At 40.1% G+C, this 18,616-nt stretch overlaps 1 protein-coding gene across 2 annotated transcripts in view; it reads right to left on the reverse strand.

The window, feature by feature from the left end:
• Nucleotides 1-18,616, reverse strand: part of abcc5 (ATP-binding cassette, sub-family C (CFTR/MRP), member 5) — a 67,193-nt gene that overhangs the window by 16,970 nt on the left and 31,607 nt on the right. For both annotated transcript variants that reach the window (XM_060923452.1, XM_060923451.1), the window contains 14 exons: nt 17,458-17,631; nt 17,222-17,369; nt 16,984-17,132; nt 16,796-16,903; nt 16,295-16,636; nt 15,866-15,937; nt 15,638-15,762; nt 15,325-15,397; nt 13,410-13,613; nt 12,969-13,112; nt 12,261-12,357; nt 8,473-8,657; nt 2,162-2,308; nt 626-755 (listed from right to left, as the gene is read on the reverse strand). In XM_060923452.1, coding sequence (XP_060779435.1) covers nt 626-755; nt 2,162-2,308; nt 8,473-8,657; nt 12,261-12,357; nt 12,969-13,112; nt 13,410-13,613; nt 15,325-15,397; nt 15,638-15,762; nt 15,866-15,937; nt 16,295-16,636; nt 16,796-16,903; nt 16,984-17,132; nt 17,222-17,369; nt 17,458-17,631 — 2,098 coding nt within the window. The remainder of the gene's footprint in view (nt 1-625; nt 756-2,161; nt 2,309-8,472; nt 8,658-12,260; nt 12,358-12,968; nt 13,113-13,409; nt 13,614-15,324; nt 15,398-15,637; nt 15,763-15,865; nt 15,938-16,294; nt 16,637-16,795; nt 16,904-16,983; nt 17,133-17,221; nt 17,370-17,457; nt 17,632-18,616) is intronic.

Raw genomic sequence — 18,616 nt, forward strand, 5'->3', positions numbered from 1 at the left:
TCAGCACATCAGGCTAGCTCACCTCCGTGACAGATTCCTGACACCCTCAGTCACTGCTGCTGAGACCCCTGGACGACACAGACCCAGAATCTCCAGCATGACGGTCCGAACATGGACCAACTGTCACTTTTAATTTTTTTTATTGTGAATTAATTCTTGAGTTTGACAATAAATGTCCTTTATCGATGTTTCAAGATGTGTGTGCATTACATACAATATCATAAATTTCAAATATATGCATGGATCTAAAGTGATATCGTGTTGAATTCCATTGTGCGTTTTTAAAGTTACTTAGTATATTAACAATTTCATCAAATTAGAGGCCAATTTCAAAAATGTGCGATTTTGACCCAAAATGCCATATAGCTCCATAATGTGCAAAATTACGACGTGACAACAGCCAGATTCAGATTCTACAGGTTGAAATAGTCTAGAAAAACTTAAGTTCAAGTAGTCTGCTTGGTTTGGTCATGAAAGTTGATTTCTAGCCACATTTCATGCCAAGGGCCCACAGCCTATGGGATTTAAAAACTTAATCTAAACAAATTGGTAAAAGAAGAAAAAACGCAGTACTCCTGCATTTGTAATATAGGCAGTGTATTCACATAAGTCAATCAAGCTGTACCTTCATCCATATCTTTGGCGAATCGGTTGAGGATCCGTGCTGTGGGTGTGGTGTCAAAGAACTTCATAGGGCTGCGAAGAATCTTCTGGAAGAGTTCATCATGAAGCCGAGAGGAGGCACGCAAAGTTCCCTGGCAAAAAAAAAAAAATTCCAGTATTGAATACAGGTAACCAGAGAAGGCAGGACTCTACTATACTATATTAGGCATATCAGATGCTCGCTGGCCGTGATGTGAAAATTGCGCACGCAGACGCTCATCTAAGTTTCCAAATCTGTCATTGCTTAACTCTTGAATATTTTCTATCATGAATACTATAATTAAAAAGCTTATAATCTCTGCTTTCCAAAGAAATTTCTCATTAAGATCTGTTTGGTACTGGGAGTAATGGCAGGTTGAAGTTGAAACAGAGTAGACTCTCTGCTCATGTGACGTTTTGAGTCACAGGAAAGCGGTCAGGCTCTCTCTCTTCTGATTGGTTTCTGACTGGATTACTCGTGAATATCAATCAGATAACATTTATAGGGATGTTCTGTAGCTCTCACTGTTCCTGATGAAATATTCAGCAAAATTTTCCATCTGCTAGGTTTGATGTTATGATTCACGGAAGACTTTGAAGTGAGTTTTCATAGTTTTACCTACTTATTTTTTCAAATCAAACTGATTCATGTAAATAAATAACTATTTTAGAACATAACTGTAGTTGTTTTGATGATCTTAGTGGTGGGAATGAGATTTAAAAAAACTGGAAGTCAGAAACGTGAATGTCAATTTCAATTCAATTAATTGGAATTTATGGGATGTGGCTCTCAGTTTTTTCGAGGTTAGCCTTGAAAGCTGTGAATATTAATTGAAATAATCATTTATATTCTTTCATATAAACACTAGTAATCCCTACTTAGAAATACAAAGGCCTACAGAGCACAAATAGGGTAACAGAAATAATCTTTTATTACTTTTATTAAAGAATGGTAGATGTGAATGACACGCAATGCTTATTTATGCAGATTTTATAATCAATACTGATTTCTCCTTCTTTGTGAAGTATAAAGGAGAGTTAAGATCAGTTTTATATTGCACAAATAAAGCCATTTGGTGAAACTCTGAAAAAGAGAGTATGTTTTGACAAAATTAGCATAATTAATACTAATTAAATACCAATATGCATAATTTATTTTTACTAATTTTTCAAACTTTGTAGTCAGCATACAACCATCTATGTGCCTGCCAACTTCCATGTAAATATCTCGAAAAATAAAAAAGGTATTAAGAAAAAACATTTGATCTCATGCATTAATGAGGCCCATTTTGGACCATGAATATCCTAATACATATTATTACATCATTTTTCTAAAAATTAAGCATTTTTTTCAATCTTTGATTTGTAATATCTCAAGAACGGATAAACATTTTAATTCTGTAAAAGTAAGTTGTTTAGCATTCAATTCTGAATTCAACAAGAGCCGTTTCAAGCAGTTTGGATTGAATTTTCATCTGATATGCCTAATATTTTATATATCTATATAACATAAGCTCACCTTGACAAAGATGATACCTCTGAGGAGTTTAAGTAAGAGCATAATGCCCATGGACATGGTGTAAACAGCAGCATAGTAATGCATCAGAGGGTTGTCCCGCATGCTATCACTCACCATCGAGCTGTTCCCCACAAACACAGTGGTGTTCTGAACAGTTAAAAGGAGTAAAAAGACAAGAGTGAGTCACATATAGGCTCTGCATTGTACCTAATTATGTCCAGTGGTGATTACATTATGTAACACTGATGTTATTTGTTAATAAGTACATGCCCAGATCACATACACCCTCTATCTGAAACCCTGACAATGTTTCTGCTGCATGTCCTTCTCTAATGAGGATACTCTCCACAGTGTCATGTAAACCAACAATAGTCAATGAAATATTTACATGGCCTTCTCCCATTCTGCCCATGTTTGCATATCAGCAATATTACTTTTTCCACATGCAGATGCAACCACACTGCTCACAACCTTCTTCTTCCAGCTGCTCCCGTTAGGAGTCACCACAGCAGATCTGTTCCACATATTTGATTTGGCATAGGTTTTACACCGGATTCCCTTCCTGACTCAATCCTTCCCAGTCTATCCAGGCTTGGGACTGGCAACCCCGGGACTGGCTTGTGTAACCCCAGTGGCTAGGTATTTTATCTAATCTGCAGGTCTTTGAACTGTGGGAGGAACCGGAGCACCCGGAGGAAACCCATGCAGACACGGGAAGAGCATGCAAACTCCACACAGAAAGGTCTCTGTCGGCCATGAGGTTCGAACCCAGAACCTTCTTGCTGCGAGGCAAAAGTGCTAACCACTACACCACCGTGCTGAACCACACTGCTCACAATAGTTGTACCAAAAAGTTGCCAAAAGACATTTAAAGCTACAGTACATAGTAGTTTTTGTTTAAAATGTAAAACAACCCATGAATTTCTCATGTAATTCATGCAGTTATCCACCCATTATCTATTAATCAGCCAATGATGAGGCAGCAGCATGTGTGAGCTCATTGATACGGTTGTTGTTGCCAGTGGATTGGTTTGAGGATTTCAGAAACTGCTGATCTCCTGGGATTTTCACATGCAACAATCTCTAGAGTTTACACAGAATGGTGCTAAAAACAAACAATAGTAGCAATTCTGAGGGCAGGAATGTCTTGTTGGTGAGACAGGTCAGAGGACAATAGCTAGACTGGTTGGAGCTGCCAGGAAGGCTATGGCAACTCCAATAAGCACTCTTTACAACTGTGATGAACAGAAATGCATCTCAGAACATACAGTACATCAAATCTTGATGAGGATGGGCTACAACAACAGAAGACCACATCAGGTGACAACCCAGAACAGGAATCTGGGGCTACAGATTGCACAGACGATGATGAATCTCGATTTTTGTTGTGACATGTTTGGATAGTGCCAGAATTTGGCATCAGCAGCATGAACCCATAGACCTAACCTGCTTTGTGTCAACAGTTCAGACTGCTGGTGATGGTATAATACCGTGGAAATGTAGCAGAATCTCAAAGGAATGTATCAATGTGGTTTTTCTAATCAAGTGTGTTGAGTCACCCCTGATGTCCTGTAATTGGAAATCAGAACCTATGCTGTAGGCAGTGTTTCTCAACCACTGGGCCGCGACAGCACCCTCGAGTGGGCTGTGATTTTTTTTTTTTAAGTTTAAGCTAATTTTTACTCATAGTAGGGTACAATTGCTAGGTTGCCTCCGAAGTCATATCTGCCTCATTAAGCTACAGTCACACTACAGCTCGCAATAGGTTATCGATGAAACTGGCATTTTGGCAGCGATGCATAGCGATATACACGTGAGCTAAAAGTTGTGGTCACACAACATGCAAACACTCAACTGTCATGTCTTTGCACACTTGAGTGTGGCGCAGCTTGTGCGGCTGTATTCGCTCATGGAGCATGTTGTGCACGCGCTTGGGACCCAGTCGTTATGGAAAACACCTGATACTGATTTGAGCACAATTAGCACATGCAGATACGGACGTTGTTTTCAAGAAGGCTTTGTGAAGTATCATCACGTTTGTTTCTAGCCATGTTTATAACGCTGCTTAAATTACTTAAAATGCTTGGTTTTATGATTCTGCTTTCGTTTTTGTAACCATCACGCCTGCTAATAAACACTCTTCCTGCACTTGGATCCATCTACCGCTGTCTATCTTGTAGTGTCTTGATTCCTAGGTCTTTAACCCAGCCACATATAAAAAGTTGTATGCCTTCATGCTCTTCCAGGTTTTCATCTGTTTGTCTGTGCAGAACGATGTCTGCAGCACCAGGTAGTTTGAGATGTCGTGGAACTCAATGGATGGATAATTTTCCAACTTGCAGGAAAAATCCTTCTTTGTTAATATGTAAGGATGTATCCCACTGAGTGGTTTCTATATCCACTTCTTTTGAGTGTACTTCTTGGTTTTAATAACTTGCTTGTTTTCTGTACACAAACATGGTAATAAGTTCTTGTGTGTGGCCAGACTCCACTTCTGGATCATCAATCCCTTTTGACTGAGAATGCCCTGCATACATGGTTTTATGTTGGCTTCTGGCACATCCATACAGTTTTAAATACAATACCTACATTAATAAACAGTTTGTTTTTATTGCATTTATTTAATTCCTGGGCTCCCATCTGTAACAGGGAGTGATGTTGCATTCCATTAATACACTTTACAATCAATTATTAGATTCTCTTTTAGATGCTCTTTTTTAATGGGCCCCAATTTGTTACAAGTATGAATAGGTGGGCCTTATAGACTAGTGGCAAAATCTGAAAAGAGGCCTAGAAATCACTTTAGGGAGGACGGAATGTTAGCTTGTGGCACCTATGTTAGGTGGTTAATATGACCCTTAATGGACACATTTTTGGTGGATGCCACTTGAATTAGGCTTTTAATAATTTTGTATGTGGAAAAACATAATTACCACCCCTCAAATGTACTGCTTGAAGGGAGGCTGCTTTCATATTTTTTTTTTTTAAGTCGTGCTATTTTGTCAGAGCTTGTAAATGTTGAATAACAGTTTTTGTGATAAAGGATGTTGGTTTCTTCATCTACATCACTATTTTGAATCCTTTCTATGGTGTGGAAGTTGTCCACGTCGTTGTACTTTTTGTGTTCCGCTGCAGCTTGACGAACTTGTTCAAATCCAGTGTCTCCAAGTTTTCTTGTGTCCTTTTTCAGGTTTTTTTCTCTGACAGAACAGACACAGATCCCAGTCAGAAGTAGTGTCAGAACTTCTCTTTTGGCTATACATGACAGATTCCATCGTGCTTGTTTAGCATTTGTCACAATATCCTGCCAAAGAAAAGCACATATTCAGAAATTGTGCTATTTTGTATTTATCCTTACCCTAAGCTTATCCTAAGTGAAAATTGACTTAATTAAGAGTCAGTGGTATCCATGGTTCATGAAGCAACTGTCATCTATGTTTACTCCAGACAAAGCAAGATTAATCATAATTTTACAATCTGCAGGGTACCTGGTGAAAGAGAGATGTTACAATACTTAACTAAATTAAGAATGACTTGTTTTGGTTTCCGTTCAATCATTCCAGTCTGTTACCATGAATAACAAGATACATATCATAAAATAGAGAAGTATTGTTTATAAGTTTCATATATAGTGGGTGTATATACATAATAAATACGTTTATCACTTTAGAAATCATAAAAGATTTTGTGTGGTCGCCTTAATTTTCCATTGACAAAATCTGTTGAACTGATGCAGGTGGACTGTCGCAGTATAGCTTATTATGCAATCCATCTTATTCAAGTTTACAAGGCATTTTCGTATTCTGGGAGCATTGAGGTTCCATTTGACATGCTTAAATATGTGGTATTGGTGCATTGGGTGTAGTGAAGATATTTAGAAATAAAAGCAGAAATACATGTAGTTTGATTGAAATTGGTTAGTTTCATTTTTTCAACACAATGTTTGATGAATCTCATACCTCCTTCTGAAACATGTATATCTGAGTGTTATATTTAAAAAAAGCTCTTTTTATCAGCTTTCATACAATATGAGTCGTTAACATATGCCATTTTTTTTATTTCTGACATGGGAGAAGATGCATTAGGAGTAACCCTTATTTTTCAGCCAACAAAACTGGCCGAAAATTGAGTGGGGTGGTGGCCATTAAGTTTTTGGTGTAAAACAATTTTTAGAAAGCCTACTTTAGGTGGCATCCACACTAAATGAGTTCAGTAGGGGCCATATTAACCCCCTGACATGGATGCCACAAGCTAACATTCCGTCCTCCCTTAAGTGAAATTTGGAAATTTGGCCACCAGTCTATTACAACAGAAAAGGTTAAGAACTCCTGCTATAGGGTAACGGGTTGGAACTGGCTGGAGATTTGTATGCACGCATCACATGCCAGCTCTGACTGATCAAACATCACAGCATCCCAACTTCAGGCATGAAAGGAGGTTAGCTACACAGCGACTGACAGCAGCCACAGCCAACAAGGAGAGAGACTGAGGGTGAGAAGTGAATGAAAGAGACTACACCAGGCCTGGTGCCAGGAACAGTTTACTAAGGGGGCAATTAGAAATCGCGAGGGGGCAAATATTTTTCATATAGTGTGTAGTAGTGATGGCGGTCTGACAACGTGTTTCAAACAATTAACTGCGCCAACCACAAAACCACGGCCCCAAAGGTTGCTTTAGTACGGGAAAATCATGTGACATATTACCAGGGCAGTTGCGCTTTATCAACACCCGTGCCCACCTGTTAACCCTCCCCTCCAATTTTCTCACAGACACGCGTTACAACCGGAAAGATGCCAAACATAAAACAACACACAAAAACCTACAGGCAAGTCCTTTAAATTAAAAATACATACAAATAGCTCCGCGGCATGAAAACAAAACGTCAATGCAAGTCTCACTACGTTCACACTGCAAGGCTTAATGCTCAATTCCGATTTTTTTGTGAAATCCGATTTTTTTGTGAGGTCGTTCACATTAACAAATATATGCGACTTGTATGTGATCCTCAGTATGAACGAAAAGCGACCTAAAAGTGTTCCACATGCGCATTGCAGGATACGACGACGTCACACGCAGTGAGCATGGCCAGTGTTTACGGAAGTAACCTAAAGTTTCCTGTGTATGACAGTAGCCAGCAATGGAGTACCTGGCGATGATGCAGTTGTTGTTGCGACGGAGCCAGAACATGCACAATAGCCTGATGTTAAGGAGGAGGTTGAGAAGGAAGAGGGCAAGGGTTTTGGCTCAGGCGTTCTGCGGGGTAGTGACTGCAACCTCCGTTCAAAGGAACATCAAAGCCATGTTGTTGTAATTTTTTTGAGAGACCCGCTGCCTACTTCAGCGCAGAATAGTGATGTTTGTGGCTTGTTGATGATGTGTAAGTCGGATGAATGCGACCTGGCGGTTCAGACTGAAGTCGCATATGAAAAGATCGGATAGGAATCGGAATTAGGACCACATATCCAAAGCCTGGGTCGGATTTGAAAAAAATCGGATCTGTGTCGTTCATATTGTCAATAAAAGATCGGATACAAGTCACATATGGGTGAAAAAATCGGATTTGAGTCACTTCAGCCTGCAGTGTGAACGTAGTGTAAGGTGCTTGGCTCGGCGGCCAAAATCATAATTAAAAAAAAATCAACAGACCCCGCGGCTGCACCAGTAATAGCCTTCCTGACTCGCACCGAGTCAACGCTAACCACTTAATCCGCAATCCCAGTTTAGGCGTGTAGGGGACAAAACACTCTGAAGTGATGAATTTTCACCCCCGCTGCATGGGGGGTGACGTCAACGACACATATTCTTACGCTATTTGCGCACAAAGCGGACCATATACGAACACATACACCAACATAAACAGAGATAAACTTAGCCTACAAAGAAAGAAAATGGATTCACAATATTGTGATTGAATTCGTTTAACTGGGTGGGGGAAAGACTACTCCCGTAAACTGACTGCATATTACAGGATATTGCAGAGACAGTGCACTTGTAAGTGTACATGTAAAACCCCCGCCCGCACGACCCCTCCCCTTGTCCTTATCACAGGTCTGTGTGTGCGCGGCTGTGTCAGCATTTCACACATACACCCACAATAACAATTAAGAAAACAATTAAGTGATCTGAGTCTCCGTTGAGGGGGCGGGGCTGTAGCCACGAGGGGGCGACGCCCCCTTTCGCCCCCCCACGGCGCCGGGCCTGGACTACACTATAAGAGAACTGATATTAGCTTTTAGGACACAACAATCCCAAAATCAAGGACATCAACACAAACCGGTCCCTCCCACAACTCCACCAGCTGATGTTCTTACCCCACTGCCCTGCTTGATCCAGTAGCTGAGCCACCAGTTACTGAAGGCAATACTGCCCACGTTGAGAACGAAGAGGGCCAGGATAAAAAGGAAGACAGGCAGGCCACCTAAAGCTTGAATATACACTCTGTACACTGTACAGGGGACTGAACCTTTACCATGCTCTTCAGCTTGCATCAGTGGACCTGCAGGAAGAGGAAGAGAGTGAGATACTTGTCCAAGACACATTTCCATGTTATATTTAACCGAAGGTGAAATGAACATCAGTGAATAACAACTGAGACAAAGTTAAGGTTATTATTCACCAATATTCACTGAGCTTGAGGCGAATAATTGTTTTAACATAAATACACAGGTGATTATTACATTTTTTAAAAATCATATTAAAAAAAATTATTTCAAACTTCAAAAGCGGCATACAAATCTAATGCACGCAGTTTTGGGCCACTTATCTATGCCAACTCACATAAAATACTTTGTTTTGAAATCGATAAAATAAATCACAATTCCACCTTACCTTTGAATAGTTTTAGACCAAACTTCATAGCATCTTTAGTGCTTTTAGGAACAGTATTTTCTTTCATAATTTGTAATTCTTCCTCACTTACGGTGACGAAGCGATTAGCTGCCATTTTGCCGAGTTGCCTGAGGTGATCAAGAAAGAGTCGGAATTTCTTGACCAATCAGCACGCACGATTTTCTATAAATCACTTGCGTATTTATACTAAACTGTATTACAACTGAATTAAAGGTGTAACACAGGTGATTATTAAAAAAAATTTAAAATCATTAAAATGCTGGAGGGAAACGCTCTGTCACTATCTGTATCTGTTTAATTCTCAGAATATTTGGATTCAGGTTTAAAACTGGAGTACAGCCGATACCAAATTATTATTATTATTTTTTTAAATTAAGCCTACAACGTTGCCCCCAAAAACACGGGGGGGGGGGGGGGGGGGCAGAACCACAAACCCAGAGGTAGAAATGCCAGCACAGTTGTTGACAAACTGTGGCTGTGACAATTCAGCATCATCATTCCAGCTTGATTTCAGTAAAATGACCTGGGAACCTTGCAAAATAAATTAAAGGGAAAAAAAAAGAATATATATATATATATATATATATATATATATATATATATATATATATATATATATATATATATATATCAGTGGCGGCTGGTGGGCTTTGAAATAGGGGAAGCTCAGTTTTAGGTCTACGTAATACAATTTTTCAATTATTTGTTATTTGTCATGAGTCAATTTGTTGTTATGTGGGTCTGTCTCAGAAACTGGTCTCTCATTTGGGACATTATGGTCAAAAAATAAATTTTCTAATTTTACTTTTTTTTTTTTTGCATTTACCTAACACTCAATGTTTCTTTTATCATGTTTAATAAGACCCTGTAGAAGGATAAAGCGGCTAGAGATAATGAGATGAGATGAGATGTTTAATAAGAATAAAGATAGCGTCTTGCTTTATCTGGCCTCTGCTGTGGAATTTTTTTTTATTACAATTCAAATGTTTTTGTAACATTTTTTGAAAATATTGAATAAATTTCCTCTTTTTGATTGCTTGGGTTAAAAATGCCTAGTTATGATGACTGAATTGATTATTCACTTAAATATGAATAATACGATACCATTTTGGGTCTTGATATGGCAAAATAGGACACAATGGAAAAATCAAGAACACACCGGAAAGATAAGAATAACGGCGGTGGTAAAAGAACAGCGACTGTACCGGCTGAAGGTCGCGCGGGTCTCTGCTGCGGCGCGCGAGCAACGGGACATCACTACTGCACCGGACGGAGCGCGAGGCGGAGGCGGGGCAAAATGACTGGCCGTACTTTGCCATGATAGCAGATAGATACCAGCTGTTAGCAGCTAGCACTGCAGATCCCAATAAGGCTCAAGCTAGCCTACAACCACGTTGATTGAACTACAAATGAAATAAACGAGTGAATTCACGAATGATCAAGCTGATAGAATGGATGAAAGTTAACGGAGCACAACGAGTAATATTTACATTTATTTACAGAGTAATGTACAGAGACATCAATGAGAAGAAACGTTTATATGAAAAGAAATTCGGACAGCACTTTGGCACACGACTACACTTTCTCGACATCCGCTAGGGACTGACTGATCATGCTTCCGTGTTCCTTGCCGAAGTACAGCGACCGCCCCCTCCTCATGTCTTTCAAACACCACCTCCAATAATCCTTTATCAGCCCGGCTTCTTGGCCCTCCCATGTCCCGTTTACCTCCAGAGATACCCGGCTTCCCTGGAAGTGACGATTTTGTCGATTTTAACCAATAACAACTAGCCGAAATTGGCTGTTCAGAGCCCTCTCGTAGACTGCAACAGATACCCAGCTGCCAGCAGTGTTGCTAGATACTGCTGACGTTTTCCAGCCCAAAACGTGTTCAAATCTGCCAAAATACACTTAAAACCGCCCAATCTGGCAACACTGGCTGCCAGTCCATAGAGCCCATTGAAATAAGAAAGATTACAGCCTGACAGCAAAAGTGATTCTCGTAGCGAACTGCAAGTTCGTCAGACATCACTCAACTAAGTTACAGGATGACATAGGGATAGTTATGAACGTAAATACAATCTTGGGCATATATTATGTTATGCAAGTTATTGTTTTAATGAGAATTCAACGTCGTAGACGCCGCAGTTTGGCGAGAGAATTTTAGGGGAAGTTCGGCTTCCCTTGTTGTCTCTGAGAAATCGCCCCTGAAAATATATATATATGAGAGAGAGAGAGAGAGAGAGAGAGAGAGAGAGAGAGAGAGTGCTTCTATTCATGTCTGTATTTGTACATGTTTAAACCACATTACCAGTTCAATATGAATAATTGAAAGTGACTACACCTAGCATGCTTGGAAAGTTTATGAAATGATCCTATTCAGAAAATTAAGTAATCGGGGGGTGTTTTTTTTTCCCCCAAGAACACTGCAAGGTACAATCTCAAAACAGCTTTGAAAAGAAAAGTCACAAGAAAGGTTCAGTGACGTGCTACATGTTATCTCCTAAAAACATAATGTTAATTATATATTACAACATGCCATTTTGAGAGACACATGTAAGGTGCCAGTCAAAAGTTTGTGCACCCCTACTTATTCATAGATTTTTCCGTATTTGATTATTTTCTACAATGTAGAACAATACTGAAGACATCAAAACTATGAAACAACATATGGAACAGATATGGAATAATGTAGGAAACAAAAAGTGTTTTAAGAAGCCCCAAGGTTTCATATTTTAGGTTCTTCAAAGTAGCCAGCGTTTCTCTTGATGACACTTTGTACACTATTGGCATTATATTAACCAGCTTCATGAGGTAGTCACCTGGAATGCTTTTCAATTAACAGGTGTGCCTCATCAAAAGTTAATTATTGCAATTTCTTGCCTTCTTAATGCATTTGAGGTCAAACAGTAAATAATAAAATATAGTAAATGGCTCTATTCAACAACTGTAGTAACCCATATTATGTCAAGAACTGCTCAACTAAGTAAAGAAAAACGACATCCATCATCACTTTAAGATATGGAGTGACTTAATTAATAAAAATAAAGAAAAAAAACACTGAATTAAAAAAAGTGTCCCCATACTTTTGTCTGATACTGTATTTCCACAAATTTAGAAGGTGTTCTTTGTGCTCCAAATTCAAACGCAGCCCAGCAGCAAAATGGATTCAGGAAATAAATATTCCTGATAATGATACTGGCTGTGTGTACTGTGTTTTAGTGACTTGCACATTCAGTGCTGCACGTACCACTGTCCTTGCTGGGAGGTTTCTCCTTCTTCACAGATCCCGCCTTGGCATTTTCACTTCGTTTCTTCAGAGAACTCCCAGCATTTTTGTTCGGCAACTATTAAAATACCATTTTAATGAAACTTGGAGTGTCATGGTTGTTTAGAGTTGACAGAAATCATGATCATCACTGTGTGTTTTAATGACATTCCAGACATCAATTTCTGTAAAAAAGTAGTTCTGTAAAAACATACTGAGAGATGGGATGAACTCCGTTTGCAATGTCCAAAAACAAACAAACAAACAAACAAACAAAAACCCACAAGTCCAATATCTGAATCAGAGAATCACAGTTGCCTGTAAAGCTAACTACGATCTGGAAACAAAAGTCAGAAGCGCCATCCCAAAGAGCTCACCGCACAGCAAGTGTCAAGCTTGCATTTGGCCTGTTGCTTGAATTTATTAGTTGTCCTTAGTCTTTTATCTCTTTCACTGATGATAGTTCTGAAATTTTATACAAGGCTAAATAATGGCAGTAATTAGGCACTTACTTTCACTTTTAGTGCTGGAGCCGACAGGAGCGGGTACCATATGCGTTGTGCCATATGCATTGTGCGCAGCGAGTGTGCAATAGCCAGGAGTTTGTTAGGATTCACCTCCAAAACCAAGTTGTTCATAAAACTACCAACCTTTTCTGGTTGTCTCTCAGGCATGTCAACAAGGTCTTACCTCAATAAAAGGAGTGTCTCCGAGCTGCAGGTTGTTAAACATGGCTGCGTAATCTCCATTCAGATTCATCAGGTCTTCATGGCTACCCTTCTCTGTGATGCTCCCCTCTCGCATAAAGATCACTTCATCGCAGTCCACCAAGTACTTTTTCAAAAGAATATAAAAATGATTAAAACAATGTCTTTATTAGATTATATCAAACTGTGAAGATTGTGAAGTGAATTCACAATCACTACAATCATGATAAAATCAGGGATGTTAACACTCAACGATGCACAGTGAGATTCTTTCAAAAGGTTTGTTTGCACTTTTTACACAAACTAATGGAGTATACCTCCATAAAAATTTGTTTCGACTCCACAAATCATGACAGCCTGGATCAAACCAAGCCTAAAAGCCAACAATATTTTTTTTAAGTCAGAGTCTGAGCAATGTCCCTACCTGGAGCTGATGAGTGACAAAGATGATAGTCTTGCCGCGCAGCTGCTTCTTAATTGCATTGTTAAAGATGTGGTTGCTCACATGGGTATCTAGAGCGCTGAGGGGGTCGTCCAGGATGTAGATGTCCCGGTCACTATAAAGCGCCCGTGCCAGACTGATCCTTTGCCGCTGACCGCCGCTCAGATTTGCCCCTCGTTCACCAATCTAGTGATCAAGAACGAAAATTTGTACACAGGCTACTTGTTTATACATTGAGGAATAGCTTTGCTCTCCATAATATACTTATCCATGTTATCAAATACTACAGTATTAAACCACAGAGCTATTGAATTCTCAGATTGGCAGCCATGGCCTGAAGGTCAGAGAAGCAGCCTTGGGCCCAAATGGTCACTGGTTCAATTCCCAGGAACAGCAGGAAAAATGTGAGGGGAGTTGAGTGAAGGAGCAGCACTTTCTCCTACCTCTGTATCATGGCTGAAGTGCCCCTGAGCAAGGCACCTAACCCCCAACTGTTCCCCAGGCACTGTACCATAGCTGCCCACTGCTCTGGGTGTGTGTGCTCATTGCTCACTTGTGTATGTTTACTGCTTCAGATGGGTTAAAGTGCTAGTCTTACAAAAACGACATCATAAAATCCCAGGTTTTCTGTATGTGATATGCTCTAATAGGTTGTAAAGTTCACAGATAAATAAAAAAATTGTTTCGAAAAAGAAATTTTTGTGTGTGTCTAAATTCTGTTCCAAAAATCACTAAAAGCCATTAGGTCGCAGCAATTTATTGGTCAGCGGGGCTGCATATGTGACGTCATATGCGCAACTGCCTTCTTTTGCAAAGCTCTCTACAAAACTTTACGACACCAAAGACGAAGAAGTGACTCAGAGTAAGCATGTTTTTGGTTTGCTTTTCGATCTGTAATTGTCTGTCATCTAAGTATTATATTTGACAACATAGAAACTACCTTAGAACGTTATTGATCTGACTAAGGACAACTAATAAATTAAAGCAACAGGTTAAACACAAGTTTGACACTTCCTGTGTGGTGAGCTCTTTGGGATGGTGCTTCTGACTTTTGTTTCCAGATCGTAGGAACTGCTCCACGTACCAGACGATGCTCAAATCCTTCTATGTGAATCTTTCTCACAAATTGATCTTTTTCAAAACGTATGGAGCAGACAACAACCGCCCTATCGGCTTGAAGTTGCCTCATTTTTCTCCATACAAATCGAACCCAGTCACTCTGTAAGCGTCCTGCCGACTTTGGGCTATAATAGATCGAAATTCGTTTTTTTTTTAATAAATCGGCTACACTTGAACAGCCTTGAACGACACACCTTAGGAGACATGCTTTGGTTTTAGTTTTGTTGTGGAATTTAAAAAAAATCATTAAAAACGTGCTACACTTTGCAAAGCAGACGAAGCCAGAAATGCCACAAACTTTCAAGCGTTTCGCATATGACATCACCTCCTTTGAATTAACAATAACTTACCAGAAACGCATTCATGTAATAGCAGACTCAAAGAGCCAAACTTTACCAGCTAAATAGAACATGTTCCTGGTCCTGTATTAAAATACAATTTAGACAGTAAACTATTTAACACGTCTAGTTTTATAAGGTACAATTTCCAGAGGTGATGTCATTTTTGTAAGACTAGCACTTTAAATGCAGAGGAGGAATTTTGCTGTGCTTGTGTACATGTGACAAAAATAAAGGCTTCTTCCTTTCCTTCTTCACAGAGCTATTGAACTTTCAGATTTGATTAGTCAAAAGGACTTGATTCAGAAGTTCTTTAATACATTAAAAATCATAACTGTTTACAAATTGCTGTGGTATAAGAAGAATAAAACATCATGTTTTATTCCTTACTTCATACGCAGCAAGTTTAAATGATTCATGTATTTGCCTTCATGGTTTACCTCAGTCAGGTCAGAGTTAGGAAGTAAGGCCAAGTCCAATCTCAAAGAGCAGGCGCTCAGGACTGCCTGGTACCTACGACAACAAAAGCAGATGATTTATTATGGGATAGAGAGGTGCTAACCCAGAAAATGACATCCCTGCTACATCTTACAGGCCCTCAGTTAACATATAATTAAGGAACCTAAAACATTAAAGTACCTTTTTAATGTAGCATCAGATGCAGATGTCATGGTTTCGAGAATCAGTCTTTCTACAATTACAATTTTTTTTTCACAAAAAAAACATTTGACAGAAGCCCACACTAAAACTCACCTTTCTTCCTCATAATCCTTCCCAAACAAGATATTTTCACGAAGAGTAGCATTAAGGATCCAGGCTTGCTGGGCCACATATGCAAAGTTTCCATCAGTCGCCACTGTTCCCTCTAGAAGAGTCATCTAATTGATAGACAGAACATGTTCTGGGACTCTTACTGTTATCTTTACATCAAGCCTGTATGAATCATTGATTATGACTGGATAAAGAGACCGTAGCGAATACCTGGCCAAGGATGGCGGATATGAGTGAAGTCTTTCCACTGCCAACACTTCCACAGATACCCACCAGCTTCCCCTGCACATGGCATGGTGGAAATAAAGACATGTTTAGGACACGCACTAGAGAGGAGGAGAGGAGCTACAGGATGCCTTGCCGAAAACCATAAATAATGCTAGGCTCAGAACCTTTAAGGATTCTTTGAGTATCCCTCTGGGGGACCGTTTAAAGACTCCGTGTTGAACCATACAACGGAGTGCTTCACTATCTGAAAATCTTTTGGGAAGGCAAGAGTCCTTAATTATCCAATAAACCTTTAAAAGAACCCATTTTTCCCCTAAGAGTATTTACAACAATCAAAGAAATGAGTGGATATCCTCTTTCACAAAGTGCATCCAGTACGAATTTAGTCTTGGTAATATTTATAATTTGAACCTTCTGTATGCTGAGGTCAATACAGTGCAAAGCTCTTTGCAGTCGTTGACTAATGGTGGGTACAGACAGGGTGTGGTCTTCTGCTCCTGAGGGCATAACTGTCAACAGCCGTCCATGGTGCTCCGCTTCCAGTGTTGCACAATTGCTCGGGTCCTCTTTCTGATATCGTTTCTTGCGTGCTACTCTCTGACTCAGTCCTACATATGGAGTGCCGCGTGGTGTAGGCTGGGCGCTGTGCCCACCTGTCTCCCAGGCCAAACTTGCCCCGCGCAGTTCCACAGATACGTGTGTATTCTGTGGTCGCTCACGGATTGTCTTAACTTCAGCCATCAAGAGAACACTCTGGAACACCACACAGATGTAGATGCAGATTAGCAAACTGTTTCATAAATATACGTTTGTGTATTTCTACTCATCAAATCCAAAACCAAACTGATACTAAAAGACCAAGTGATAGAAATGAGAGTTCAGTGAAGAGAAAGGAAGGAGGACAACATTCACCTTGAACCTCTCCATTGCAACAGATGCTTCAGAAAGGGACTTGACTGAGAAGGGGGTGACTTTCAGAGCAAAGGTCATGGCATTGAAGACAGTCACAACAGTAAATGCCTGGAGGAGGACAGAAATTCAGCATTCATGCAGATAAGAACAAGTCTTTGACTTGATGAAAGTGGGTTAATAGACCTTACCTGAGCAGCAGTGAGGTCATAGCCTAGCAGCATATGAGTGGAGAAGGTTGCCACACTAGCAATCACCATGACAATGGGAGCCACACCAACAGTAATACTCTGGAAATATCCTGCTCGCTCTAGGATCTGGTGTTCTTTATCTCTTATTCCTACGAGATTACATTCAGGGTGTTTATGCCCCAATTGCATTTCCAACAACAGACAGAATGTCACAAAAAAAGATGCAACAGGCTCTTACTTCGCAGAACTTGGGAAAAAGCCTTCACCCAGGCGTACATCTTAATGAACTTGATGTAGTTCAGGATCTCATTCATTTTTTGAACACGCTGGTCAGTCACTGCGACTCCCTTCCTCCTAAAGTAGGCTGTGAGTCTGGAGCTGAACATCTATAAAAAATTGATGAACAGAAAGATTATGATGTAAAACTCTTCAGGAAAACGTGTTCAGGAAAAGACTGTATGCAGAAGTCCTCACCATTGTAGGGTAGAAGAGGATGAAGACAGCAGAGCCGAGAAGAGATGTGGGTCCAAGCACTGAGAGGTTGTAGGCCATCCCTAACACAGCCACCAGGGGGCCTCCTGCCAGCAAGCTGCCCATGGCTGCTGCCTCAAACATGCGTTGGCCATCACTCGAGCACATGCTGATTAGCTGGAAAAATCAGTGCATGCATACTGGAGAACCTTTTACTATTCCTACCATGTTGGCTTCGGCACAGATGTCTGAATTTTCACTTGGGTGGGATTTAATCTGACTGACGATTTACAACTACTAATGGGTGACCAAATAAAGGATCAGGACACCTTGGCAGTGGGTTCTACACGTCTCTGGAACTGGAGGGATAAATACCATTGTTCCAGGACATTTCCTTGGTTGGTGTTTTGATGGTAGTGGTGTAGAATGCCATCTAACATGTCAGTCCAATGTCTCCCATAAGTGTTCAAATGGGTAAAGATTTGGTAACAGTGAAGGTCATCGCATATACATTTTCAAGCTCATTCACTGAGCCATTCATTGTGCCCTGAGGATTTGGCTGGGGGCGGGGTTATCCTGGAAGAGACCACACCCCATCCTATCTCAAACCATGTCAATAAAGTGCTCTGCAGCAGAACAAAACCATTGTTTTGCCTTTAATTTGTCACCCATTTGTAATTGTGATCCTTCTTTGATTAACAGATGGTCCAGCAATACTGGGAATTTTACAGGATGTGTTACTGGACACCCTTCCCTACCTTGTAGCTCTTTTCCCATCCACACTATGTTTTAGTCATTTTATAGCCCTTCATCAGTGGTACCTATATTAGGCATATCAGATGCTCGCTGGCCGTGATGTGAAAATTGTGCATGCAGATGCTCATTCAAGTTTTCAAATGTGTCACTGCTTAACGCTTGAATATTTTCTATCGTGAATACTATCATTAAAAAGCTTATAATCTCTGCTTTCCAAAGAAATTTATCTTAAGATTTATTCAGCACTTTGGGGGTAGTGGCAGGTTGAAGTTGGTCGACTAGAGAAGCGTGTGCTCTCTAGTCACGTGATGTCGGGAAACTGACGGTGCTTTTTGAGTCACGGGAAAGTGGTCAGGCGCTCTCTCTCTTCTGATTAGTTTCCGACTGGATTACTCGTGAATATCAA

The sequence above is a fragment of the Neoarius graeffei genome, chromosome 6, assembly GCF_027579695.1.
Source record: "Neoarius graeffei isolate fNeoGra1 chromosome 6, fNeoGra1.pri, whole genome shotgun sequence".
Lineage (NCBI taxonomy): Eukaryota > Metazoa > Chordata > Actinopteri > Siluriformes > Ariidae > Neoarius > Neoarius graeffei.